This window comes from Cucurbitaria berberidis, assembly GCF_010015615.1.
Source record: "Cucurbitaria berberidis CBS 394.84 unplaced genomic scaffold K460scaffold_5, whole genome shotgun sequence".
Taxonomy (NCBI): Eukaryota; Fungi; Ascomycota; class Dothideomycetes; order Pleosporales; family Cucurbitariaceae; genus Cucurbitaria; species Cucurbitaria berberidis.
Genome location: NW_024468939.1, coordinates 1,879,692 through 1,904,184, shown reverse-complemented (window position 1 = coordinate 1,904,184; position 24,493 = coordinate 1,879,692). Strand labels below are relative to the sequence as shown.

Here is a 24,493-nt window from a genome sequence, read left to right as displayed (position 1 = left end):
GTACAGCCAGCCAACTCAAGGAATTTGTCATGTCTATTCCAGAATACTTTGAACACCCCCACGACCTGTTAACATAGTTCAGGCAGCAACAGGTCCCAAACTCAAATTACCTCCGCAGAACCAGCGATAGCTCTTCAATGGTCCTGAGACTATCAAGTCTTTGCATGGCAGTGCAGATGCTTATCGATAAGCATGCGGCCGAAAAATGGCCAGAACAATGACGCTTGCGCCCGCGGTGGCTTGTTACTATCCCACGCGCAACGTGGACAAAAGCAACTTCCCCAAAACCTGTTCTGTCCACTGCATGAACTCAATCTCACTCTACAACCTGCTGGACTCTTTATTTCTACGCGAACCTCTTCCTACAATACCCTGGGACTATCCTTTTCTACGCGACACGCTTCCTACAACCGCACGCTGCCGGACTTATTGCGCTGCTAGACCCTGTACATCAATTCCAGTGTACCAGACCTCCCACAATACCTCGCTGCGGCGCGCACACTCCGCATACTACACAGCTTCCCGATGTCGCGTCCTACGGTTTCCAAGGCGCAGAGTATGTCTTCCTACCTTCTGAATCATCCTCTACAGCCGTAGCTAACAATTGCAGCTTCGTACCCTATCTTTGCCGCTAGCTTCGCGTCCCAACGTCCAAGCCTGCTCGTCGTCGCAGGTGGTGGTGGTGCGGGAAAGCATGGTGTCAAAAACAATATTACGGCGTTTGACTTCAGCTCACGAGCTCCGACTGTCCAACCTCTTGCAGAGGTCGAAGCTTCGGTAGATGATAGCATAACGAGCTTGGCGAATTTAGCAACGAAGGATGGGCTGATACTGTATGCTGGGATAAACAGTAGTCAGGAAGACAGGGCAAGAGGGAAAAACGAACACTTCCGATCCTTCGAGTTACAATTCCCGAAGAGCAAAGCGGGTGCAGAGAAATCGGACGCATCGATTTCGTTTCTCAGCAAGACCTCACTTCTTACACCACCGCAGTCAGCGAGCGCAAAGCATGACGCGTACCAACGACTAGTAAAGCTAAGCCCACCACAACGGCCGGCTTCGAGTACGCCAAACCATCGGATAGGTGCTGTCGCAAGTTCGCTCGCAGGTGATGATAACAACGAGATTGTCATATTCAGTGCGACTTCGACCAAGCCCCAAAATGAGGAAATAATAGAAAGGATTAAGTTACCTCATGGGCAGGAGGCGGTCGATCTTGACATCTTCGATTTGGGAGAAGGCTTGTTCAAAGTCGCATACGCGCTGGATCAGGAAATCTTTCTCCAGGATGTGAAATACGACTTCAGCGAAAAGAAATCTAAGGGGGGGCATAGGAAGGTCTACACAATTCCGCAGCTGAACTCGGGCGGCCGATCAAGAATACGGTGCATACGCTGGTTGACACCGACACACCTTCTGCTACTCGTAAATGAGCCCAATCGGACCGGCGTGGAGATGAAAGTGTTGCATTTGTATGAAGAGGGTCCGGCGCATGTAATTTCACGAAAAAAGCTTCCACGACATATCAAAGCCGCGACGGATCTTGACGTTGCGTTGCTCGACAAAGATTCTTCGGGCCAATATCAGATTGCCATTGCTATTGGCGCGATAGGTGAGTAAAAATGTACGACCTACATGTGAGACATATTACTGACTTCGTACCTCAACGTTTAGACATGTCTCTCAGCGTATACACGATGGATTATCATGGCCCTTCAAGGGACTCATTGAGCTCGCTCCATTCTTTCAACAGCTACGACAACGTAAGTAGATCATGCCCCGTGCGCAAATGCCTTGATGCTGATAGTGCAGGTTCACGGAACAGCGATGACAAAGGTGGTCTTCTCGCCGTTCTACAAGCCTGAAGTCCCAGGGCGGCCAGTGGGAAAACAATATCTCCGCCTAGCGTCCACCTCATTGAGTGGCACGATCAGTGTCGAAACCTTCCAATTGCAACCCACCGGCTCGCGCTTCGTTCTTCATACGGCGAGGTCAAGAAACCTTTTTACAGCAGCGACTTACCTCGTTATCGCCATGGTTGTTGCTGTGGTGGCCCTTCTAGTACAAAGTTTGCTGGATCCAGAGGGCAATCTGACTAAGAATATACTTCCTTCGAGTCTGCAAAACGCAGCAAGCCAGCAAAAGACCTTTGGCGAATCACACCGCGAAAAACGACACAACGCCATACTCAACAACGCCGACTCCCCCATAGTAAAGACATCCCACCGTGTCGCTGACCTCCTCCACCTCCATCTACCTCATGCCCTCTCCTCATCGCCAGACGCCCCTGCATCTGCCGACCAACAACAAAAAGCTTTGGTAATCCACGACACCGAAACCGATGGCACTCTCAGCACAGAAATCCACGACGACCACGAAGCAGTGCTTAAGCAGCATGCACAGGCAAAGAAGTGGGACGACCTTAGTACGGAGGAGAGGAAGCTATGGAAGAGGAAACTGCAGGATGCGGGGATGTGGGCGGTCGATGAGGGTGAGACGATTCTCAAAAGCATTTTCTTTGGACAAATTGGCGGATTGATAGGGCAGGTTGCACAGGGGGTAATTGGGTAGGCAGGCGCAAATGAGAGCCGACGTTTGAAATACTGAACCGAGAATGGCGAGGATGTTGCTGTGATGAGAATGATACATGAGGCTGGGGCCTAGGTCCATGGAGTTACATTGCTTCCCGTGTTGCTCGGTGAGTGGACGTGTATTAGAATGGGCGGGAAGTGTCTCTAACTTGGGCATCATCTGACAAGCGCGAATGTAATACCCCCTTCAAATATATCTCAAAGAAAGCTGTAGCTTTGTACCAAATTACCTAGCTCAACTCATAAGGCTCCATTGCTACTGTCATTGGATATTTCACCGCTATAGGAACCTGTTTCGTCTCAAGCCGGACATCCTTTTTGGGATGCCCGGTGAGATTTAAGGTTGGGTCAAAGCTCAACGTACTTGGCGCTCGTGACATAGGTCCGAGCCAACAACTTCAAAACCACCAAATTCCACCTCAGGCGCCACCTTAATTACATTCTTCTATCCTTTCTATGGATGGAATGAACATATTTCCTCTTGCTGCCGGGAGCTTCAGGTGAAGCAGTCAAGATGGCGCAGCAGACTCCCGCGTCGGCTCAACTGGACCGTATAGTCCACGAGCTACGCTCCAAGTGAGCTCCATGTCGGCGTTGTATTGAGTATGAGAAGCTGACACGTAGAAGAAATGACGAAACGAGACAAAGAGCAGCAAGTACGCTGCGACAGACTGTCGAGGCGGCGCATCGAGGTGAGCTTCAACGCGTAGCATGCCCCCACCGAAGCACTGGGAAGACTGACATTGCGCAGAGCTCGCACCTAACCTCTTCACCAATTACAACAATGAGGTTTATGCCAAGATATCGGGCCTCATCGTCACAGGCAGCGACTCGAACGAACGCATCGGCGGTATCCACGCGCTCAACGCCCTGATCGACTTCCGCGGCGACGATGCCGGCCAGAAAACGACGCGCTTTGCCTCTTACCTTAGGGCGGTAATGCGAGGGCAGGACATCACGGCCATGGTAGTAGCAGCTAAGGCGCTCGGTAGACTCGCGAAACCTGGCGGAACACTCACTGCAGAATTGGTCGAGGCAGAAGTCAAGGGCGCGCTGGAATGGCTACAGCTGGAGCGCCAGGAGAACCGCCGTTTCGCTGCCGTGCTCATTTTACGCGAGCTGGCGAAGAACTCACCCACGCTCATGTACCAGTGGATTGCGCAGATCTTCGAGGTTATCTGGGTCGCTCTGCGTGATCCCAAGGTGCTCATACGGGAATCGGCTGCTGAAGCAATCAGCGCCTGCTTCGAGATCATCTCCCCGCGCGACTCGCAGATGCGCCAGCTCTGGTTCGGCAAAGTCTACGACGAGATTCTGCGAGGCTTTACCATCAATACGAACGAAGCAATTCATGGCTCGCTTCTGACTATGAAGGAGCTTTTGGACAAGAGTACCATGTTCCTGAACGATACCAAGTACAAAGAGACAGTTGAAACGGTGCTCAAATACAGAGAGCACAGAGACGCTCTAGTGCGGAGAGAAGTCGTACTCATCATTCCGATATTAGCCAGTTATTCACCTACCGAATTCGCCACGAAGTACTTGCATCAGTGTATGTTGCATCTGCAAGGTCTGATAAGGAAGGATCGAGACAGAGACAAGGCGTTTGTGGCGATTGGTCAGATTGCGAACGCAGTCGGGGTAGCTATTTCGCCATACCTAGAGGGCATTCTTGGATTTATTCAAGAAGGTCTAATCGCCAAATCGCGGAACAAGAGCCTCATCAACGAAGCCCCCATATTCCAATGTCTCAGCATGATTGCGGCGGCAGTAGGTCAGGCGCTCACCAAGTCCGTCGAACGATTATTAGATCCTATCTTCTCCTGCGGGCTCAGCGATTCCTTGTTTCAGGCTCTCGTGGATATGGCGCATTATGTACCACCATCCCGCCCGATGATTCAGGAAAAGCTTCTGGATCTCCTTAGCCAGATCCTCGCTGGTCGACATTTCTTACCCTTGGGCAGCCCTTATCAAGTATCACAACCACCACAAATATGGACCCGAGATCACAAGGACCCACAGACGATTGCTCCACGAGAAGCAGAGATTGCGCTTGCCCTGCATACGCTGGGCAGCTTCGACTTCACAGGCCATGTCTTGAACGAATTCGTTCGCGATGTCGCCATTCGTTATGTTGAGGCGGACAACCCTGAAATACGGAAGCGCGCTGCTTTGACGTGCTGCCAACTGTTTGTCAAGGACCCTATTGTACATCAGACCAGCACACACGCTACGAAGGTTGTTGGTGATATCATCGAGAAACTCTTGACTGTTGGTGTAGGCGATGTCGATCCGGATATTCGATGGGATGTCCTCATAGCACTAGACGCCCGGTTCGATCGACATCTCGGAAAGGCTGACAACGTCCGCACCCTGTTCCTCGCTTTGAATGATGAAATATTCGGGATCCGAGAGGCTGCCATGTCCATTATTGGTCGACTGACAGCCGTCAATCCAGCCTACGTCTTCCCCTCGCTACGAAAAGTCCTCTTGCAGCTACTCACGGAGGTCAACTATGCCAATAGCCCACGTAGCAAGGAGGAAAGTGCAAAGCTCATCAGTAGTCTTGTTGGAGCTGCGGATAGTCTCATCAAGCCGCTCGTCGACCCTATCGTCACTGTGCTTCTTCCCAAGGCAAAAGACCCCAATCCCGAAGTCGCGTCAACGACGCTGAAGGCTATTGGCGATCTTGCTACCGTCGGTGGCGAAGGGATGATCAAGTATATCCCGGAGCTAATGCCAGTCATTCTTGATTTCATGCAAGATCTGACTTCAGACGCGAAGCGCTTCTCTGCGCTGAAAGCTCTCGGTCAACTTGCGACAAATGCTGGATATGTCATCGAGCCATACAGGGATTATCCAGAGCTTATGAACATATTGATGAGTATTGTCAAGACGGAGCCTGAAGGTGAACTTAGGCGGGAAACTGTCAGGCTCATGGGCACACTCGGTGCCTTGGATCCGGATGAGTACCAGAAGATCATGGAGCAGTCACCGGACAAGCATCTTATCATGGAAGCTCAGGCGGTCACTGATGTCTCGTTGATCATGCAAGGCATCACGCCTTCGAACGAGGAGTACTACCCGACCATTGTCATCAGCACGCTCATGGGGTTGCTGAAGGACCCTTCTCTGATTCAATTTCACACCGCGATTGTGGAAGCTGTTATGAACATCTACGCGACAATGGGCCTCAAGTGCGTGCCATTTCTCAATCAAGTAGTGCCTGGGTTACTGCATGTCATTCGTGCTACACCAGCTGGACGCTCAGAGGGTTACTTCAACCAGCTAAGTCAACTTGTCAAGATTGTTCGCCAGCATATCCGACCATATCTGCCTAGTATTCTTGCAACCATCAAAGAATATTGGAGCAGCAGCCCGCAACTGCAAGCTACTATTCTGTCGCTTATTGAGGCTATTGCCCGATCGCTTGAAGGGGAGTTCAAGGTATACTTGGCAGATGTACTACCACTTATGCTAAGTGTTTTGGATTCTGATCAGACCGGCAAGCGACTGCCTTCTGAGCGGGTGCTTCATGCATTCCTTATCTTTGGCTCGAGCGCGGAAGAATACATGCATCTAATTATACCAGTCATGGTGAATATGTTCGACAAGCCGGGACAACCCATGAACATTCGGAAACTGGCAATCGAGACGCTAGGAAGGCTATCAAAGCAGGTCAATGTTTCCGAGTTCGCTGCTCGCATCATTCACCCTCTTTGTCGTGTACTCACCGGAACCGAGCCGGCGTTGAAGCAAACCGCGCTTGAGACGCTTTGCGCACTCATCTTCCAACTTGGGCCTGACTACATCCACTTCGTGCCCACGGTCAACAAAATACTCATCGCTCATAAAGTACCTCATGAGAACTACGGACGTATCGTGTCGAAGCTACAGAAGGGGGAGCCCCTACCGCAGGATCTTAGTCCTGATGAGCGTTATGGTGAGGAAGATGAGGACCTCAACCCTGCGGAAATACTTACAAAGAAATTGGCTGTGAACCAACAGCACCTGAAGCAGGCGTGGGAGGCGTCATCCAAGACGACGAAGGAAGACTGGATCGAATGGATGCGAAGATTTAGCGTCGAGTTACTGCGAGAATCGCCACAACAAGCGTTGCGCGCTTGCACACCCCTAGGGAGCGTTTACAGTCCGATCGCCAGAAGTCTCTTCAATTCCGCTTTTGTCTCCTGCTGGACCGAGTTGTACGATCAGTACCAGGAGGAGCTTGTTCGGTCTATCGAGACTGCACTTACATCGCCAAACATACCGCCGGAGATTCTGCAGGTCCTTCTCAACCTGGCTGAGTTCATGGAACACGATGATAAAGCGTTGCCTATCGATGTCCGGATACTCGGCATGTACGCCGGTAAATGCCACGCGTTCGCCAAAGCCCTGCATTATAAGGAGCTCGAATTCAACGCAGAGCAGAATACTAGCGCTGTGGAAGCCCTTATCAGCATTAATAACCAGCTACAGCAGACAGACGCAGCTTTCGGCATACTGCGAAAAGCTCAAAACTATTCCGACGTGGACTTGAAAGAGTCCTGGTTCGAAAAGTTGCAGAAGTGGGACGAAGCACTGGCTGCTTACCAGAAGAAAGAGTTGGAGGAGCCAGACTCGTTTGACGTGACTATGGGCAAAATGCGCTGCTTGCACGCTCTTGGTGAATGGGAACTTCTTTCCACTCTATCCAAGGAAAAGTGGGCCAATGTCGGGCAGGAGTATCGCAAGGCGATCGCTCCACTTGCTGCAACGGCCGCCTGGGGTCTCGGCAAGTTTGCGGATATGGACATCTACCTTGGTGTTATGAAAGAGCAATCGCCTGACAGGGCTTTCTTTGCTTCCATCCTCAACATTCACAACAACCGCTTCGAAATCGCCGTCGATGAGATTGCTAAGGCTCGAAAGGGTCTGGATACAGAGCTCAGTTCCCTTCTGGGAGAGTCTTATCAACGCGCTTACCTACCGATGATCCGTGTTCAAATGTTGGCTGAACTCGAGGAGATTATGCAGTACAAGCAAAACGAAAACAACAAGGACAAACAAGCCAGCATGCGCAAGACCTGGATGAAGCGGCTTAAGGGGCTACAGCCGAATCCCGAGGTCTGGCAGCGCATGATCAAGGTCCGCCAGCTTGTGATCTCGCCGCATGAGGGCACCGACATGTGGATCAAGTACACGAACCTTTGTCGAAAGAACAATAGGATGAACCTCGCGAATAAAGCACTACAGAAGTTGCTCGATATTGAGGGCTCAGGCGAAGGTAGAGTGGTTGAGTTTATGCGCGAAAACGCTCAGAAGATTCCCCATCCGGTGGCATACGCGACATACAAGTATATGTGGGCGGATCAGAACTTCAAGCAAGAGGCCCTTGATAGCATGAAGGACTTCACTGCACGGCTTTCAGACGACCTTGCGATGAGAACAAGGGCAGCCACCAACCCAATGTTGGCGCAGAGTGGCCTAAATGGCATGTCTAACGGACAGCACATGTTCACCAACGTGAATCCCTTCGCTGCGACCAACGGTCAAAACGGCGTTAATGGTATGAACAGTTCGAGCATGATGAACGGATCCGGGGTTGGCGTCTCACCCGCAGAACTGGTCGAGTGCCACCGTCTCCTTGCCAAATGCTATCTCAAACAGGGTGACTGGCAGCAAGAACTACAAGACGGAGAATGGGAGCACGAGTTCGTACACGAAATACTATCCGCGTACGCCGCTGCTACACGCTACAACCAGAACTGGTACAAGGCATGGCACGCCTGGGCACTCGCCAATTTCGAAGTCATCAATTCGATCACCTCTAAGGCCGACCGGGAAACTACAGATGTGCCCTCTAACATGGTGCACGATCACGTCGTCCCAGCTATACATGGCTTCTTCAAATCTATTGCCTTGTCCTCTACTAGCTCGCTTCAGGATACTCTTAGATTGCTCACGCTGTGGTTCAGTCATGGCGGGTTATCGGAGGTCAATCGCACGATCACTGAAGGGACGAAGTCTGTCGCGATTGATACTTGGTTGGAAGTCATCCCGCAGCTGCTCGCCAGAATCAACCAGCCAAATCCTACAGTCAGGCAGTCTATTCACCAGCTCCTCATCGAAGTCGGCAAAGCGCATCCACAAGCCTTGGTTTTCCCATTGACTGTGTCAATGAAGTCCGATGTGTCTCGGCGTCAGCGATCTGCCAAGGAGCTCATGGAGGCCATGCGCGAGCACTCGCCCAAACTAGTAGAGCAAGCCGATCTTGTCAGCCACGAGCTTATCCGTATTGCGGTGCTTTGGCACGAACAATGGCATGAGGGTCTCGAGGAAGCAAGCCGACTTTACTTCGGTGATCACAATATTGACGGTATGTTCGCCACACTCGCACCACTCCATGCCATGCTCGACAAGGGACCGGAGACGCTACGCGAAATCTCCTTCATCCAGTCTTTCGGCCGTGAACTGCAGGAGGCCCGAGACTGGTGCAACACCTTTAGGACATCTGGAGAGATTGGAGATCTCAACCAGGCCTGGGATTTGTATTACCAGGTGTTCCGTAAGATTGCTCGTCAACTGCCGTCTTTAATGTCGCTGGAGCTTCAGTATGTCTCGCCGAAGTTAAAGGACGCCCATGATCTTGAGCTTGCTGTTCCTGGAACGTACCAGGTCGGCAAGCAGGTTATTCGTATCATTTCTTTCGAACCTATGGCGACTGTCATCCAGTCCAAGCAACGACCCAGAAAGCTAGAGATGCGTGGCAGTGACGGCAAGGCGCATACTCATATCCTCAAGGGCCACGAAGATATTCGTCAGGATGAGCGTGTCATGCAACTGTTCGGTCTTTGCAACACCCTGCTCTCCAACGATGTCGAGTCCCGCAAGCGTCATCTCAACATTCAACGCTACGCTGCCGTTCCGCTTAGCACGCAGTCCGGTCTTCTAGGCTTCGTCCCTAACAGCGATACCCTGCATGTCCTCATCCGCGAGTACCGTGATAGTAGAAAGATCCTACTCAATATTGAGCACCGCATCATGTTGCAGATGGCCCCCGACTACGATTGCCTCACTCTAATGCAGAAAGTCGAAGTCTTCGGTTACGCACTCGACAACACTACCGGTCAGGACCTCTACCGCGTGCTCTGGCTCAAGAGCAAGAGCTCAGAAGCCTGGCTCGATCGTCGTACAAACTATACGCGATCGCTTGCTGTTATGTCCATGGTTGGCTACATTTTGGGTCTTGGAGATCGCCATCCGAGCAATTTGATGCTGGATAGGGTAACGGGCAAGATTATCCATATCGATTTTGGCGACTGCTTCGAAGTGGCGATGCATCGCGAGAAGTATCCTGAACGAGTGCCATTCCGCTTGACACGCATGTTGACGTATGCCATGGAAGTTAGCAACATCGAGGGCAGTTATCGGACAACGTGCGAGCATGTTATGCGAGTGCTAAGGAGTAATAAGGAGAGCGTCATGGCAGTGCTTGAAGCTGTAAGTTCAACCACTCACCATGCAACCGCTTTTTTCAAACTTGCTAACAACGAGAATAGTTCATACATGATCCCCTCCTGACCTGGCGCCTCGGCCACCGCGGTGAATCACCACCGGAGCCAAACTACCCCTCCGAACGCCGGCAGTCCATCATGGGTGACGCTGCCGAACTATCTTCCATGGCAGGGCGCCCCCGGCACCGCTCCAGCGTTGCGCCGCCCAACGAAGCCGAAGCGAAAGAAGTGCAGAATGCACGGGCGCTGCAGGTGTTGTCGAGGGTGAAGGAGAAGCTTACGGGCAAGGACTTCAGGCCGGGAGAGGAACTGAATACGGATATGCAGGTTGATCGCTTGATCAAGGAGGCGACAAATCTGGAGAACCTGTGTCAGCATTACATTGGATGGTGCAGCTTTTGGTAGTCGGAGGAAGGAATCGGTGGGATATGAGGGGATCTCAGTGGGTATGATCAGGAGTACAAGGGCATGGGCGACATTACTCCATATGCGTTTCTTTTCGAGCGCACGGTTATTGATGGGCTATGGCATGGCATGGAGTTTGATTCATAGGCCTTTCGGAAAATGGCACAGGGAAGTGGCTTCGTGTACGATCACAGGGTATGGCTTATCGAGCGGCATTGTACTGGAGCTTGAGTTTTGGTTGAGCACCCTTCTTTGGGTCCGCTCTGGCAATGATTATTCTTGCTATTATGAACTGTCCTGTCCCTATATATTGAGTGGTGTATGATTGAACATAGATACATTTCTAAGCCTGAGTCGCTGTCCTTTAGTGCAGTCTGGCCGAAAATTAGCCGAGATGGTGGGCGCTATCGCTTGGTGCGCTGGGCTGATTTGTTGAATGTATGCACGATGATTCACACAGTGGGGCGACAACATGTACTTCTGAATCACGCATGTATCTCTCAGTCCCTTTCGCTATGTTACACTTTTGTTCATTTTCTAAACTCGATGTCTATTTCGGAGAATTGAGTGACATCACCGCATTACGCCATGCCCCGCACGTACCCAGCAATCCCTGGAGAGGAATACCGCAATCATCCGTTCAGCGACCTTCCCCGCCAGATTATCGGACATGCACCCACCAGATCATCTGAGGATTCGGGCTCCAGCGCTGCAGATAGGCTGCAATGGCGAAATCATCCAGCTCTTATCTCCCCGGGTTTGGAATCGCTGGATAGAAATCCCTTCGACGCACTTTCCTCGGGCCGGAGTGGGTATGGCAATGGCAATGGCAATGGCATAGTAGCAGATAATGCCTCAGAAGAAAAATATGGGGGGCTAGAGGATGAAAGTCCACGAGGTGGTACGAGTTCCGCGGATCAGGAGGAGAGAGCTAGGAAGATGACGAAGTTAAGTTGGAGGGAGCGGATACGGCATTTTACTTGGACGTGGTTCTGCATGACTATGGCCACTGGTGGAATTGCCAATGTGCTTTATACAGGTAAAGACTCTCATTGTGGTTATGAAGATCTAATCGGCTGACACATTCTCTTTTCCAAGTGCCGTTCCGATTCAGCGGCCTTTACGCCCTCGGGTGCATCTTTTTCATTCTCAACATGGCTCTTTTTATTTTCAACGTCGTTATGATATCCTGGCGATTCTACATTTACCCGAGGACATTCAAAGCTTCGTTTCTACATCCTACGGAGAGCCTGTTCATACCGGCTGCTATCGTGAGTTTTGGTATCATCTTGATTAATATCAGTCAGTATGGGGTCGGCATGGCTGGCGTAGGGCAATGGTTAGAGCGCTGTATGATAGTGCTCTTTTGGCTGGACTGTGGGCTTGCGGTCACGTTCTCTATTGGCATATATCTCGTCATGTTGGTTTCATGGTCCTCCCTTGTCTTCAATCACCACTAACGACGATGCAGGTGGTCGACAACAACCTTCACAATCTCCCAGATGACCCCTATCTGGATTTTTCCAGCTTATCCTCTATTAATCATTGGACCTCATGCTGGAAACCTGGCACCAAAGGTCTCTGACCCCGAAACTGCGCTCACTATCATCATGACTGGCTATGTCATCCAAGGCATCGGCTTCCTTGTCTCGCTCATGATCTACGCCGCCTTCATATACCGCCTCATGACGCAGAAGCTTCCCAAGGAATCAGTTCGACCAGGCATGTTTGTCTCTGTCGGTCCGTCAGGTTTTACCATCTCCGGCATCGTCACCATGGGCCAGCAACTACCTAAAGTGGTACCAAGCAACTTCATGGGCGATGGAATGGGCGAGCTCGCCGGTAAAGTCGGCATGATTTGTGCAAATTTCGTTGGCCTTTGGCTGTGGGGCCTCGCACTCTGGTTCTTCTTCGTCAGCGTTGGTGCCCACTGGTCGTGTGCCGGACGAGGGAAAATGGATTTCGCAATGACATGGTACTCGTTTATTTTCCCAAATACCGCTTTGACGACTGCTACATTTGCTATCGCTCGTGCTCTGAATGGGAATAGGCCGATTCAGTACATTGGCTGCGCGATGACAATTGCGCTTGTCATGATGTGGCTATATGTCGTTGCCATGAATATCAGGGCAGTTGTTATTCGGCAGATACTCTGGCCTGAGAAGCAAGAGGATAGGACGGAAGGTGGGTGGAAACAGCAGAGTGCTGACGAGCAGAAGCGGAGACAAAGGGAAAGAGAGATGGGTGATGGTGGAGAGACTGCGAGGGCGAGGACTTGGAGTATTGCCAGGACTTTTAGTCGGAGAGAACGAGTTGGTGGGGAAGGATCAGAGCGAAGGACTAGCATGAACATGGTGAGAAGATCGGAGCCTGAGAGAAAAATCTCTACTTAACGGCTGTTCGGGGTCTGATACTATACGCCAAAGTCGCCACCAACTATAGACCTATGATTGTTGAATGTTATGAAGCATAGCAATACATTGATAATCACATCTTGTGTCTGTTCGCCAGACTAGACTGCAGAATGTACTACACATGTCATCTGATGTTGTTAACCGTTAGAGTGAGATTCTTCCCATTAGTAGATTTTAGAATATCTTCAACACGTGCGCTGTCAATCTGGGTCTGCATCTCGACGATAACACAGCAGGCGAGGTCGACCTTGGATAATGTGAACTGAGAAATACAAGTTCGAGAAGTGGAGTAAGGCTACATAATTACATAAACTTTTGAGGGTAGGGTCTCGAAATGAGCTAAGAGCGATATGTCCACCACTTCCGGAGATATTGCTCTGTGCTCATAGGCTTAATTTCCGGACACAGCTCGTTTACGGTTGGCGTAGACCATCCGAGTCCTTCTTCATCTCGGCAGTAACTTTCCTTGAACTCCAGAGGTAATCTCTCTATTGACTCATCTGGCAGTGCGTCCAACTGCCCCCGCAAGTCCCCCCTCTTCAGCTTATTGACATTGAACTTTTCGCCCGTGACGCGTTCACCTAGCTCAATGAGTTCCCCAGCTGTAAGTGTGTCTCCTATAATGTTCATATCTCGTTCCCATCTAGGAAGGTCCAGACTCGCCGCAACAAATCTCCCAACATCCCGCACACTTGTCAAGCTAATCCTCGGCCATGATCCATCCTCTTTGACTGGCATCTCCGCAATTGCACTTTTCAGCGACATAAAGAATGCTCCTTCTCCATCTGGCATGTCTCCTTCAGGTGTAATTCCCTCTAATGCAGAGTCACCGCCTTCGGCGTAACCGCCACCTGCTTGGAGCTTCTTTAATGTTGGTTGCGCCGCTTTGTCCTTCATCTGCCGCGATAGAATTCCATATCCCAAGTAGTTGAGGAACAGCCCATTATTGAACCTAGCACACTCCACCTCGCTGCATCGCTTAAGACATTCCTCCCAAACGCCACCCTCCAGGATTCCGAAAGCACCACTTTCGTACGCTTTGCGTCCCATTCCCCAGTGGCTCGGCACGAAACGGCGACACCCTGCGCTGATAGCTGCATTCAGTAAATTCAACTGAATTTGAGGCTGCGTGCCATCTATTGCTGATGTGACAGAAATGACGGTGTCAACGTCCTCCAAAGCCGATGCGATAGAACCTAGATTGAAATAATCCACGCCGCGGACATCAGTCATTCGGCTGTGCGGGTCTACGGCCTGGAGCCAGAGTGGTTCCTTGGGGTTCCGGGTCAAGATAACTGTTTTCCACTTTGATTTCGTGTAACGACCAGAGAGTACTGCTGTGGTTATCGCTCGTCCTAGTGTTGCGGATGTTCCGCCTGCTAGAGCGACAGTAAGCATCGTTCTTGTGTTTCGACCAAACGAGAGGGCTTGTGCATTAGATTCAAGAGCTAGACGGTATGCATGCTACATTCGCAGCCTTAAGAAGGAGTGTTCTTACTACTCAATAATCCGTGGGCTCCGTCGTCCGCAACCCGCGACCCACGGTTTCCGAGATTCCGGCTCTAGGTAATTCGACGAATTTGAGGTAACGTCTTGAGCTAAAAGGGGGCGAGAGGATACCATCCCGATAAGGCAGCGGTTATTGGGTCAAAGGAGCTTGTGTCTACATGGATGTCTTCCCATGTTATTCCAGTCGTGTGGTCAAAAATAGGACCCGCAATCGTTTTGCTTAGCGTTTGTCGTAAGCCACAAGTCTATGGGAGAAAAAGAGCGCATATGCCCCAGGGATACCTGTCGAATGGTGCTATCAAACGGGCGAGACAAGATGGAGAAAGGAAGCCGGAAAGAGAGAACGCGAAAGAAATGAAGTCGGACGCAACGCGCCGCGGGAGGGCGCGAGTGCACTTGCCTGGGCCACCTCCAACATCATTATCGCAGAGCTCGTCATCTATTTTGATGACTCTGCCCTCAATATGCCAATGTCGCGACAGGCACAGAACATGCTTGTGGGAGTTAAGGCGCAGCGGCAGCTTCGCTTACCGCCCAATCGACTTGGTATCGTAGCGCTCTTGAGGTTACGCGTTGTGGACGTGACCGCAGCCTTGGGAAGTCCAGCCCTCCTCGATACTTCAACCTTCCGCAACAAGATTCAAGCAAGCAGCTTTAAGAAAGAGACCAGAGACTCTAAACAGGATGTCAGGATTGGAATTCCAGGATCGGACTAACGGAAGACCTGTCGTGAATCATGAGGAGATACGTATTTCGCAACCCCTCCATATCAAGGCCGGCGATCATTTGGAGCTTGACTATCTTCCCGGTCAAGGCAGTGGCATAGTACCCTACCAACATGTGAAGATGCTAGGGCATGGGGGAAGCGCCAGCGTTGAGGAGGTCCGCGATAGCAATACTGGTTTGGTTTATGCTCGAAAGATCATCAGGAATGTCTACACGCGGAACCTGGATAAGGCGAAGCAGCAGCTTCTCAACGAAGTCCAAATAATGCAACGACTGGCCTCACATCATCATATCATCAGAGTACATGCTACTTACATTATGAAAAGGGAGCTAGCCATCATTCTCGAACCAGCTGCCGATGGCGGGGATCTAGCGAGTTTCTTGCAGGATTACCGAGACAGTGGGTACTCTCTCTCATCAGATGAGTGGGGTGAACCTCTAGAGCAGAACAGGATCCTTCGAAAAGCCTATGGATGTCTGACTTCTGGGCTCGCATTCATGCACCGACAAACCATAAGGCACAAGGACATCAAGCCTCAAAATATACTGATACATCAAGAAAAGTTCATTTATACAGACTTCGGCTTATCCTACGACTATGGTGACATCGGCCAAAGTACGACTACCGGCTTTCCACAAGGTCTCACGAAGAGGTACTGCGCACCTGAGGTCGCTGATTGGGGGAGTCGAAATTCAAAGTCCGATATCTTCTCGTTGGGTTGTGTGCTTATCGAGATCAACGCAGCGCTTGAGCCCGAATACGGAAACGACCGTCTGCTCGACGGAAATTTCCACGAGACATTGCGAGCCCGGTCTGAAGAAGATCTGTTCACGTACGAGTGGGGTTGGGATGTACGGCTCGACATGATTAGGTCAATGGTGCAGATTGATCCTATACGGAGGCCATCCGCTATGAGAGCCTTGGAACTTTTGTTTGTAGATGGGCATGAACGAGACGATAACTTCTGCGTCCAATGCATTGAAGCCCAACAAAGTATTGGTAAATAGCTGGTCCGCATACCTCATCTCTGCACACCTGTTGACCTATATAAAGGCAGTCTTCGCTCCTCGGACTCGGATGAAAAGTATACTCTCGCTCCCGGTATGGTGGTCGCAAACGCAGAAGCTTGCGAAACACAATCAAAGGATCTTGGGGGTGTGGCGGTGAAGGATACTGATGAGACAATTGATGAGCTGCCAGATTACGAGGCCCACAGGAGGCGGCGAAGAGCTGAACGAGCTCAAGCACGGCAACGCAGGTTAGCGACGTTAGAGAAAACTAACGATGTGACACCGAGAGAACAGTCAGATCAACCCACAGAGTCGAGCGGTGAAATTCGAAAACAGCAAGGAGCGGAAAGACCTCGAGCTAAGCAATTCGGCGATATGGCGGTAGAGCTTGCTGCAGATACCACATCGGAAGAAGAGTCAGGCACTGTCGTTGAAAACATCGACTACAACAGGAGGCGACGAAGAGCCGAGAGGGCCCAAGCAAAGCAGAACAGATTAGGGGGAAATCGTGTTGAGTTTTCATGAAGTTAACTATGACACAAAAGGGGCATTATGGCCTGTAGCCGTGGCCAACGATCTAGTACAACTATCTACTCAAAAGGATATCAATCTTATTTCTCTGGTCTTCGGAAATGGTCTACATGGGCATACCGTCCATACCAGGAAGCTGCTTCATCCAGCCATCATGGTCCTCGTTGACGCGAGCCTTTACATTACAGCTGTTACCATCAGCGGGTTGCTGAGTCTTCAGGCTTCCGCAGCTAGCTCCCATGCAGCCCTTAGCGTCATCCATAGCCTTCTGGAGCGAGTCATCCTTCCAGCCGAAGACGTAGTCACCGTGCTGGCCGAAACCAGTGTTGTCGCCAGTCGACAGAACGAAAGGTTGGGAGCCATCGGCAGGCCAGTCAGCCTTGTTGTTGAATTGCCTTGTATCCCAGACGATCTGTAGTGGTTTTAATATGTATTCAACACATGACAACTATATCTTGGAAGTCCAAGATACGGTATATTGGGGGCTGCTTACCTCGAGCATCAATTGTGGGATCTTCACTGGATGAGTCGAGGGGCAGTCACCGCCAGTGCTGGTGCCAGAGAAGGAAGCGGGGCCGGCCTTGGGATATGCGACATGTGCCTTGTGATCAGGGCTGTCGAGATTCTTGCCGTCCCAGCAGCTACGCAAGCATTAGCGATAGTTCTCAATTTCTTTAGGGTAGAAACATACGTCGGATACAAGATGTTCGAACGGATACCTCCTGGGCAAGCAGTCTTGGGGAAACCCTCGGTGTCCAATCTGCAGTCATTAGATCCGAAAATTCTCAAGGGTAAGGTGCACGAACTTCGCATCTGCACATGGAGCAGCATTGTCGCCGCCGAAATTTGGCGCGTTGTAGCAGCGGAAACATGTCTGCATCTTCAGGTTCTTGCTTACACGATTGGTAGCGTCGCCGACGAGCATACGGAAACCCTAATTGTTCGCCTTAGCAAGATTATGTCTGGTCGCCACTGAGATTGCACCTACCGGCTTGAAGGCCGTCACTTTACCCTTGCCGGGCGAAACATAGTAGACGACGAAGCCACCGTTTGTCTTTCCAGTGTACTTATCTTGGAAGAGATCCCTACGTTATGCGTGAGTTCGAAACTACTATATGCTTAGGCTTAGGAGGATCACTAACCTGTTAGGAATTTGAGGCACGCGCTTGTACGTTCCGTTGCGCGCCTTGAAGTAGACGTTGGCGGTCCAGTAGTTGGAGAGCTATTAGGTTTGAGGTCAGCCAGAGCTTCTCAAACGAGATGTATTTTCAATGCTTCAATATCTTCATACTATCCTATCTTACAATTCCGCGGTCCAAATCAAATGACGGCGGCCCTAGAATGTAGTTGTTGAAGGCCTAGGTTAACTCACATCTTCAGAATAACCACATGTTGTGCAGCTCGCAAGTTTGGAGATATCGGTAGACTCCATCGTAACGTTGAAGGCATTTCCTCCCACGACTTGATGCATATGGGGGGACGGTGCTTGCCCAGGATTGACGAGTGGATCGATACGGTCGACGACTACCTGTGCGCAACCGAAACGCAGCATAGTGAATCCATTGCCACCACCGCCTTGAGGAATCGCGTCGGCTAGAGCCGCGAAGAGGAGGGTAGAGAGAAGCATAATGGATGTCGAAAGCCGTTTTTCCTAGAATAAACAACGACAAGACAAATGGGTACACATAAATTCGCGCTGAAGTATGTACTTCAGGGGTCAGGGAGGCTTTAAGTGGGAGACGCTCTGTGTCTCTTTCAAACTTCTCAGTCCTCGTGGCCATCAGTCTAGACGTCCATGGTGCCTAATCCATACGCTTTCCCCACGGCTGCCGGGATAGTGGCAACCAGCAAAGCGATATTAAAGTACGCCCGATGGAGCAGGCCTCGTGCTTCCGAGTGTTGTCGGCAGATGCGGAATTAATATGGCGGACCACGATTCGGTTAAAGGCTTGATATTGCTTCACCAACGTCGAAGACTTTCTCGAACATTGAATGGCTCCGGAGCACGGGGATCTGCGTTCTGCAACCGAGATCAATCGTGGGGTAGTATTGATTCGGAGACTGGGGAACTATGTAACAGTTATAGTCGGCCGAGTTGAAAGATTGGATCGCGAAATACATGTAAAGGTGTCGCATACGGAAAGAAATTCTAGTCCGAAATCCGAACGACTGAGGGCTTGAATGTACAATCTTACAAATCACAATTCTCATCGACCAGGGACGGTAGGTCATGGGCCAGTCATTGCAATCTTTGCATACTACTTCGCCAGTTCAGCCTTCCTTTATTCAACCCATTTTCCTCATCAAAGCCAGATGACAGCACGGAAACCAAGGGGTTTGAGGCTCTAATGTGCGAAAGAGTACCAGGGTGAAGCAAAAAAGTATTTATGATTAAAAAGAAAGCAAGTTGGCCAAATGCAGGGCGTGGCAGTCAAAGTGACATGGTAGAAGCGACTCCCGCAAGCTAATATTTTGCGCCAGGTCAGCAACAGGGCGTTCGTCTAGAGAGATCAATATACCCCTTGATCACGCCCACGTTCCTATTTCTGCCCTTCCAAGGTCTGACACGTCTTTTCCTCGTACACTTGATAATCTCAAATCTTGACCGGTTGCACAATCCGGTACGGTATCTCGCACTCCAGATATACAGTGAAGGTATGACACATGTCAGACTTTGAATTAGAAACTCATTAGTGTTGTAGCTGGCTTGTAAAGATTACCACAACCAATGTCATGACCGTGAAAAGCATCGATAGCTGTCTCCCTTCAGATCACTCCAAGGAGTGAAATATCCTATTTGAAGGCGTGATGAGAACAGTGGAAAATATTGTGGCCCAACAAGATTTAATGGCAACCTCATGGCAACCCAATAAAGTGGGAGGGCGAAGGCTACACCTAGCGTACCGAACATACGCATGATCCCAGTGATTCAGAACGAACGGCATATGAGTCCGACCCTAGAGCGATGAAATCATGTTCCATAACGGGGCATCTATCGCGGTAGTGACTTCGTTCATAGCAAGACTTCCACTACATACCCCATATTCTCTTATGTTCAATCGCAGTCTGTCATCACACTAGGGTAATCGCAACGGAACGGCAATCCCGGGCTGTGTGACTTTCGAAAGGGTCCCATGAAAGATGCAAAGGAGACGCTCTAGCGCTGAGACCCTGATAAACGTTAGCTGTCATGGCCGCAAAGGGTGGCGCAGACTGTTACGATCAAGACGGAGGGACGGACGATGGTTGCACTAAACAAGTTCAAACAGGGAAACGCTCTCATGCATCTAAATACATCCTCGCACGTTTGCGCAAAAGGCACAACGCACAAACATGAGTACTAAACTATACAAATGGTTCAATAGATCCAGTAACACACTATCGACCGTGCCCATGTATGAAAAACTTCTTGATCGCTCACTCGGTTACGGGTGCATCAAGCATCAAGTACGAAGTCTCAGCTGGAAAGGTGTTTAAATACCGAGAGTGAATTCGACACCAACGTCGATGTCACGAGCCATCTTCACGACCTTGGAGAACTGGACGGACTTCTCAGCAGCGGCTTGGAGGTCGTCGATGGAGAAGATCTTGAGGCCTGAGTCGTTGAGCTGCGTGTGTTTGTTAGCGTCTATATCTAAAAGTTCAGGGGTGGAGGGACTTGCCAGCTTATGCGCCTGCTCCATGTTGGTACCCTGTAACCTAGCAATAACAGGTGTCTTCAGGTTCATCTCGTGAACGACCTGGATCAGACCCTTGGCAATAGCATCACATCGCACGATACCACCGAAGATGTTGACGAAGATAGCAGTAACCTTAGGATCGCTGGTGATCAGGTCAAAAGCCTGTCGGATAGCCTCGGGTGTAGCACCACCGCCAACGTCCAAGAAGTTAGCGGGCGCGCCACCGTTCAGCTTGATGATGTCCATGGTCGCCATGGCCAGACCGGCACCGTTGACAAGGCAGCCGATGTCACCGTCCAGCTTGATGAAGTTCAGGCCAACCTTGGCGGCCTTGACCTCATCAGCATCCTCCTGGGTAATGTCCCTCCATTCGAAGATTTCCTTCTGACGGAAATCGGCGTTGTCGTCGAAGTTTAGCTTGGCGTCCATGGCGAGGACCTGGTGATCGGTCGTCTCAGACAGAGGGTTGATCTCGATCTGGGTAGCGTCCTTCTCCATGAAGACCTGGTACAGCTTCTGGATGGTGTCCTTGGCATCCTCAATGCACTGTTCCGAGAAACCAAGCTCTGTGGCGATGTTGCGCGCAATATCGTCGGTGACGCCCTTGTGGATGTCGATTGGGGTTGTGATGATAGCCTCGGGGTGCTCCTTCGCGACAGTCTCGATATCCATACCACCTTGCGACGAAGCGACAATGACGGGGCCTTGCGAGCCGCGGTCCATGAGGATGGCAAGGTAGAACTCTCGGCGCGCGAACTTGCGATCGACGATGTAGACGGCATTGCAGAGCCGGCCGGCAGCTCCAGTTTGCTTGGTGATCAGCTTGTGACCGATCATCTGGTCGGCGAGGATAGATGCTTCGCGGGGACTATTTTTTGTTAGGACTCGGTCGCGAAGCCTTGAGATGGTGAGGTAGCATACGAGTAGACAACTCTGACACCGCCCTTGAAGCCGTTGTCGAAGGTGCCCTTTCCTCGGCCACCGGCAAGAACCTGGGCCTTGATAACAGCATCCTCTCCGCCTGCGCGTATTAGCCCAAAGCCCAAAGCTGCCCACTATTTGCTCGAGTGCATACCGATTTCCTTTGCGATCTTCTCCGCCTCTGCTCCGCTGGTCGCGACACCACCCTTGGGTACGCCGATACCGTACTGGAACCATAATTAGCCATGTGTGTCCTCGAGCATATCAGATTTGCGGCGGAGCTTTCGTACCGATTCGAGCAGCGATGCGGACCTATATTCGTGAATCGCTAGGCATCTCCTCTGTTGTACCGCGGAGCGCTTTAATGGAGTGTCCTGTGACTTGTTAGCGTTCACTGCCAATTGTGGTGCACACTGTCGTCAGAGGCTTTTTGAAGCTTGCGGAGGTGTATCAAGGGACGTACAACAGCTGCTCTGAGAGCGCGGGACAGCGGCCGGGCGCGGGCAATGTTATACATGGTGTCTGAATAACACACACCAATGGGCGATCTTGTGGAAGGCGAAGGGTTGATGGGGCTGGAAAGTAGGGCTCGCTGCTGCTTCACAAGGTTGATGCGGAGGTCTCTAGCGCGCCGAGAATTTACCGGGTTCGACAAAATGTTGCGGCCGCGAACGTTGAAAATCAAACGCCCAAGCTTGATTGAACTTGAACAATTTACGCAAGATGTCGAAGAGGAGCATCGATGGAGATGTTATTGCGAATCGGATGAGTCTCGTGGAGGCAAAGGGGCAGAAGTTCCTGGCATCACTTTTAGGGCCACAATCAGAGCCAAAGCAACCAAGCGACGGCGCGAACCAACAAGATGAACAAAATGAACACGAAGACCTGAAAGAAAACTTCGGCCATGACAGGTACATTTATTACGAGTCTACATATCCCATGTTGAGACTGACAACCTTAGGCTTGGCGTAGGAGGCATACTCCCCAAAGACATCGCAGATGGTAGCTTCACTAAGCGTATCCCAACATCAAGTGACAAACTACTGGAGCAACTCATCGGCAAGAAGAGAGCTAAAGCACATATCGCTGCGAAGCAAGAAGCTGCAAGACCAAATGCCAAGGCCCAACGAAACGGAAAGCCAGCAGCTATGACGAAAGAGGAGAGCGAGGATGAAGAGGAGGGCCGAGCAGCTTCATTCAAGTCGAAAAGAAGAAAGGGGGCCGGAAAGAAGTCGGTGGTTGTAGTGAAGAACGAGGAAAGTGACGATGAGAACGAAGACGAAGAGACGAGGGCGAAGAGGCTAGAGGCGAGTAAGAGTAACGAGGAGTTGAAGGAGGCAACTGCAGACAAGCAGGTCAAAGATGAACAGGTTAATGATGAGCAATTAGAGCCCGATGAGGAAATTGGCACTACAAGTGTAAAGAAGAAACTGCCGAGCAGGGGAAGGACTAGACCAACGAGCTACCTGGACGAGATTCTTGCAGAGCGATCAAAGAAGAAGAACAAAAAGAACAAGAGTCTGGCGGAAGAATGAGTCTCGAAGTGGTAGCATGAAATCAGGCGTTATGTGCTGGGAAGATACCCCGATTAGTCCACACGACTTGACATCGTTGTTGATCTGATACTTCAACATATTCTTACTTTTTTACAAATCTGCCTACTCCCTAACAATCAAGCTAGCCATTCCCATTCCCGTTCCAATACACTTACTCAACACACCAACCTGCTCACCACTCCTCCCCATCTCGCTCAGCAACGTCGCCAGCATGCGACCGGACGTAGCACCTAACGGATGACCCAGCGCAATAGCTCCTCCGTTGGGATTGACCTTGTCCATCTTGCCCTCCAAGCCTAGCTTTCTTATGCAGTACAGCGACTGACTCGCAAACGCCTCGTTGATTTCCCACACGTTGACGTCAGATGTTTCAATGCCAGCGTAGGAGAGCAGTTTAGGGATGGCGATGGCAGGCCCAATACCCATTTCATCGGGCTGACATCCGGCAACCTGGGTTCCCGCCCACTTTCCGATTATATGTTTTTCGAGGCCGAGGGCAGTGGCGGTCGAACGGCGCATCATTAGGGCTGCGGAGGCGCCGTCGGAGACTTGGCTGCTGTTTCCTGCCGTGCTGGTTCCGTCTGTCTTGAACGCGGGCTTCATAGAAGCCAGCTTCTCGACTGTGGTGTTTGCGCGAATCCCGTCATCCTTTGTGACTGTGACTTCCTTGACGCTCTCGGGTGTTTCGGGCTCGATCCAGCGTGTGGTTACAGGTACGATTTCCTCGTCGAATCGGCCGGCGGCTTGCGCCTCCGCTGCCCTACGCTGTGATTGCGCGGCAAAAGCATCTTGGTCCGCTCTGCTCACACCATAGCGTTCCGCGACGTTTTCAGATGTGATGCCCATATTCATTATGCAGTCCCTCGCCTCCTTGACTGGGCTGTCCTTCAATTCTGGCCACAGCTCTGTGGGTATAGCTCGACTTCCGTAGTTCCGTGTCATACTCTCCATGCCGCCCGCGATTCCAATATCTATTTGTCCGACAGCGATCGAGTTCGCGATCGAAGTTATGGCCGAGAGACCGGATGCGCATGCTCGGTTCACGGTGCTGAAGGAGGTTGTAGTGGGAACGCCAACGTGGTTCGCCGCCATACGGCCTGCCTTTGATCCCCCGAGCTCGGCGAGGACGGTACCGATGCATACATCGTCTATTTTCGTGGGGTCGAGGTTAGGGAATTTGGATATTGTTGCTTTCAGGACCTGGCTAACCGTTAGCTGTTGCTTTGAAGGTACATACGGGAACTAAGATGTCTTACAGCACCCAGCAACTCATGATCGTACGCATCTCGCAGACCTCCCTTCTTCGCTCTTGTGACTGGTGTTCGAAGCGCGGAGAGGAAGACTACATCGTGTGGATTCTTTTGGAGGACGTTCTTGATACCTTTCTGTATAAAACCTGCCATTGCGGGAAACTTCTAGGCGCAACGCCGAGCTGGCAATGGTAGATATCAGGAGAATGGTAGAGGGAAGGAGGCGAGCCAAAGATGTGCGAGAAAAAAGGAAGAGATTCGATTGTTGCCGCACATTGAAGCCATGGCTGTTGTAGACTAAGCTCCAGGTTCCTACTGCGTGGAGTTCGGCAAATGGACGCGGGGTGGAGTAGCCGGCAAAGGTCTTTTCCACGGTATGTTGTACAGGTCACATGGGCGGAAA

At 51.0% G+C, this 24,493-nt stretch overlaps 9 protein-coding genes across 9 annotated transcripts; 5 read left to right on the top strand and 4 right to left on the bottom strand.

Moving 5' to 3' along the window:
• The first annotated feature begins 259 nt into the window (after positions 1-259).
• K460DRAFT_319677 (uncharacterized protein) lies at positions 260-2,846 on the top strand. The gene is made up of 4 exons (XM_040930434.1): positions 260-556; positions 611-1,612; positions 1,675-1,763; positions 1,813-2,846. The coding sequence occupies exons 1-4, from the start codon at positions 526-528 to the stop codon at positions 2,569-2,571; spliced, it is 1,881 nt and encodes a 626-aa protein (XP_040784580.1). The 5' UTR covers positions 260-525; the 3' UTR covers positions 2,572-2,846.
• A 156-nt stretch (positions 2,847-3,002) lies between these two features.
• On the top strand, positions 3,003-10,784 carry K460DRAFT_370027 (ARM repeat-containing protein). Its single transcript, XM_040934069.1, has 4 exons — positions 3,003-3,167; positions 3,219-3,283; positions 3,343-10,073; positions 10,133-10,784. Exons 1-4 carry the CDS (start codon positions 3,106-3,108, stop codon positions 10,490-10,492), a joined length of 7,218 nt encoding a protein of 2,405 aa, XP_040784579.1. The 5' UTR covers positions 3,003-3,105; the 3' UTR covers positions 10,493-10,784.
• A 165-nt stretch (positions 10,785-10,949) lies between these two features.
• K460DRAFT_345474 (uncharacterized protein) lies at positions 10,950-13,003 on the top strand. Its single transcript, XM_040931275.1, has 3 exons — positions 10,950-11,531; positions 11,591-11,912; positions 11,964-13,003. Exons 1-3 carry the CDS (start codon positions 11,081-11,083, stop codon positions 12,883-12,885), a joined length of 1,695 nt encoding a protein of 564 aa, XP_040784578.1. The 5' UTR covers positions 10,950-11,080; the 3' UTR covers positions 12,886-13,003.
• Positions 13,004-13,181: 178 nt separating this feature from the next.
• On the bottom strand, positions 13,182-14,417 carry K460DRAFT_177620 (uncharacterized protein). The gene is made up of 2 exons (XM_040927017.1): positions 14,405-14,417; positions 13,182-14,285 (listed from the first exon to the last, which is right to left on the bottom strand). The coding sequence occupies exon 2, from the start codon at positions 14,137-14,139 to the stop codon at positions 13,246-13,248; it is 894 nt and encodes a 297-aa protein (XP_040784577.1). The 5' UTR covers positions 14,140-14,285; positions 14,405-14,417; the 3' UTR covers positions 13,182-13,245.
• Positions 14,418-15,033: 616 nt separating this feature from the next.
• On the top strand, positions 15,034-17,024 carry K460DRAFT_419984 (kinase-like protein). Its single transcript, XM_040938050.1, has 2 exons — positions 15,034-16,141; positions 16,196-17,024. The coding sequence occupies exons 1-2, from the start codon at positions 15,100-15,102 to the stop codon at positions 16,675-16,677; spliced, it is 1,524 nt and encodes a 507-aa protein (XP_040784576.1). The 5' UTR covers positions 15,034-15,099; the 3' UTR covers positions 16,678-17,024.
• On the bottom strand, positions 16,734-18,310 carry K460DRAFT_435339 (uncharacterized protein; the record flags this gene model as incomplete). Its single annotated transcript, XM_040938395.1, has 7 exons — positions 16,734-17,095; positions 17,177-17,324; positions 17,375-17,443; positions 17,490-17,617; positions 17,672-17,768; positions 17,826-17,905; positions 18,056-18,310. 7 exons carry the CDS (start codon positions 18,308-18,310, stop codon positions 16,790-16,792), a joined length of 1,083 nt encoding a protein of 360 aa, XP_040784575.1. The 3' UTR covers positions 16,734-16,789.
• Positions 18,311-19,721: 1,411 nt separating this feature from the next.
• On the bottom strand, positions 19,722-22,034 carry K460DRAFT_388804 (succinyl-CoA ligase-like protein subunit beta). The gene is made up of 6 exons (XM_040935713.1): positions 21,748-22,034; positions 21,575-21,658; positions 21,439-21,511; positions 21,285-21,384; positions 20,346-21,231; positions 19,722-20,291 (listed from the first exon to the last, which is right to left on the bottom strand). Exons 1-6 carry the CDS (start codon positions 21,799-21,801, stop codon positions 20,157-20,159), a joined length of 1,332 nt encoding a protein of 443 aa, XP_040784574.1. The 5' UTR covers positions 21,802-22,034; the 3' UTR covers positions 19,722-20,156.
• Positions 21,875-22,881, top strand: K460DRAFT_177574 (uncharacterized protein). The gene is made up of 2 exons (XM_040927016.1): positions 21,875-22,195; positions 22,246-22,881. Exons 1-2 carry the CDS (start codon positions 22,008-22,010, stop codon positions 22,817-22,819), a joined length of 762 nt encoding a protein of 253 aa, XP_040784573.1. The 5' UTR covers positions 21,875-22,007; the 3' UTR covers positions 22,820-22,881.
• Positions 22,882-22,942: 61 nt separating this feature from the next.
• Positions 22,943-24,243, bottom strand: K460DRAFT_358689 (3-ketoacyl-CoA thiolase-like protein; the record flags this gene model as incomplete). Its single annotated transcript, XM_040932130.1, has 2 exons — positions 22,943-24,040; positions 24,097-24,243. The coding sequence occupies 2 exons, from the start codon at positions 24,241-24,243 to the stop codon at positions 22,943-22,945; spliced, it is 1,245 nt and encodes a 414-aa protein (XP_040784572.1).
• Between the last annotated feature and the right edge of the window lie 250 nt (positions 24,244-24,493).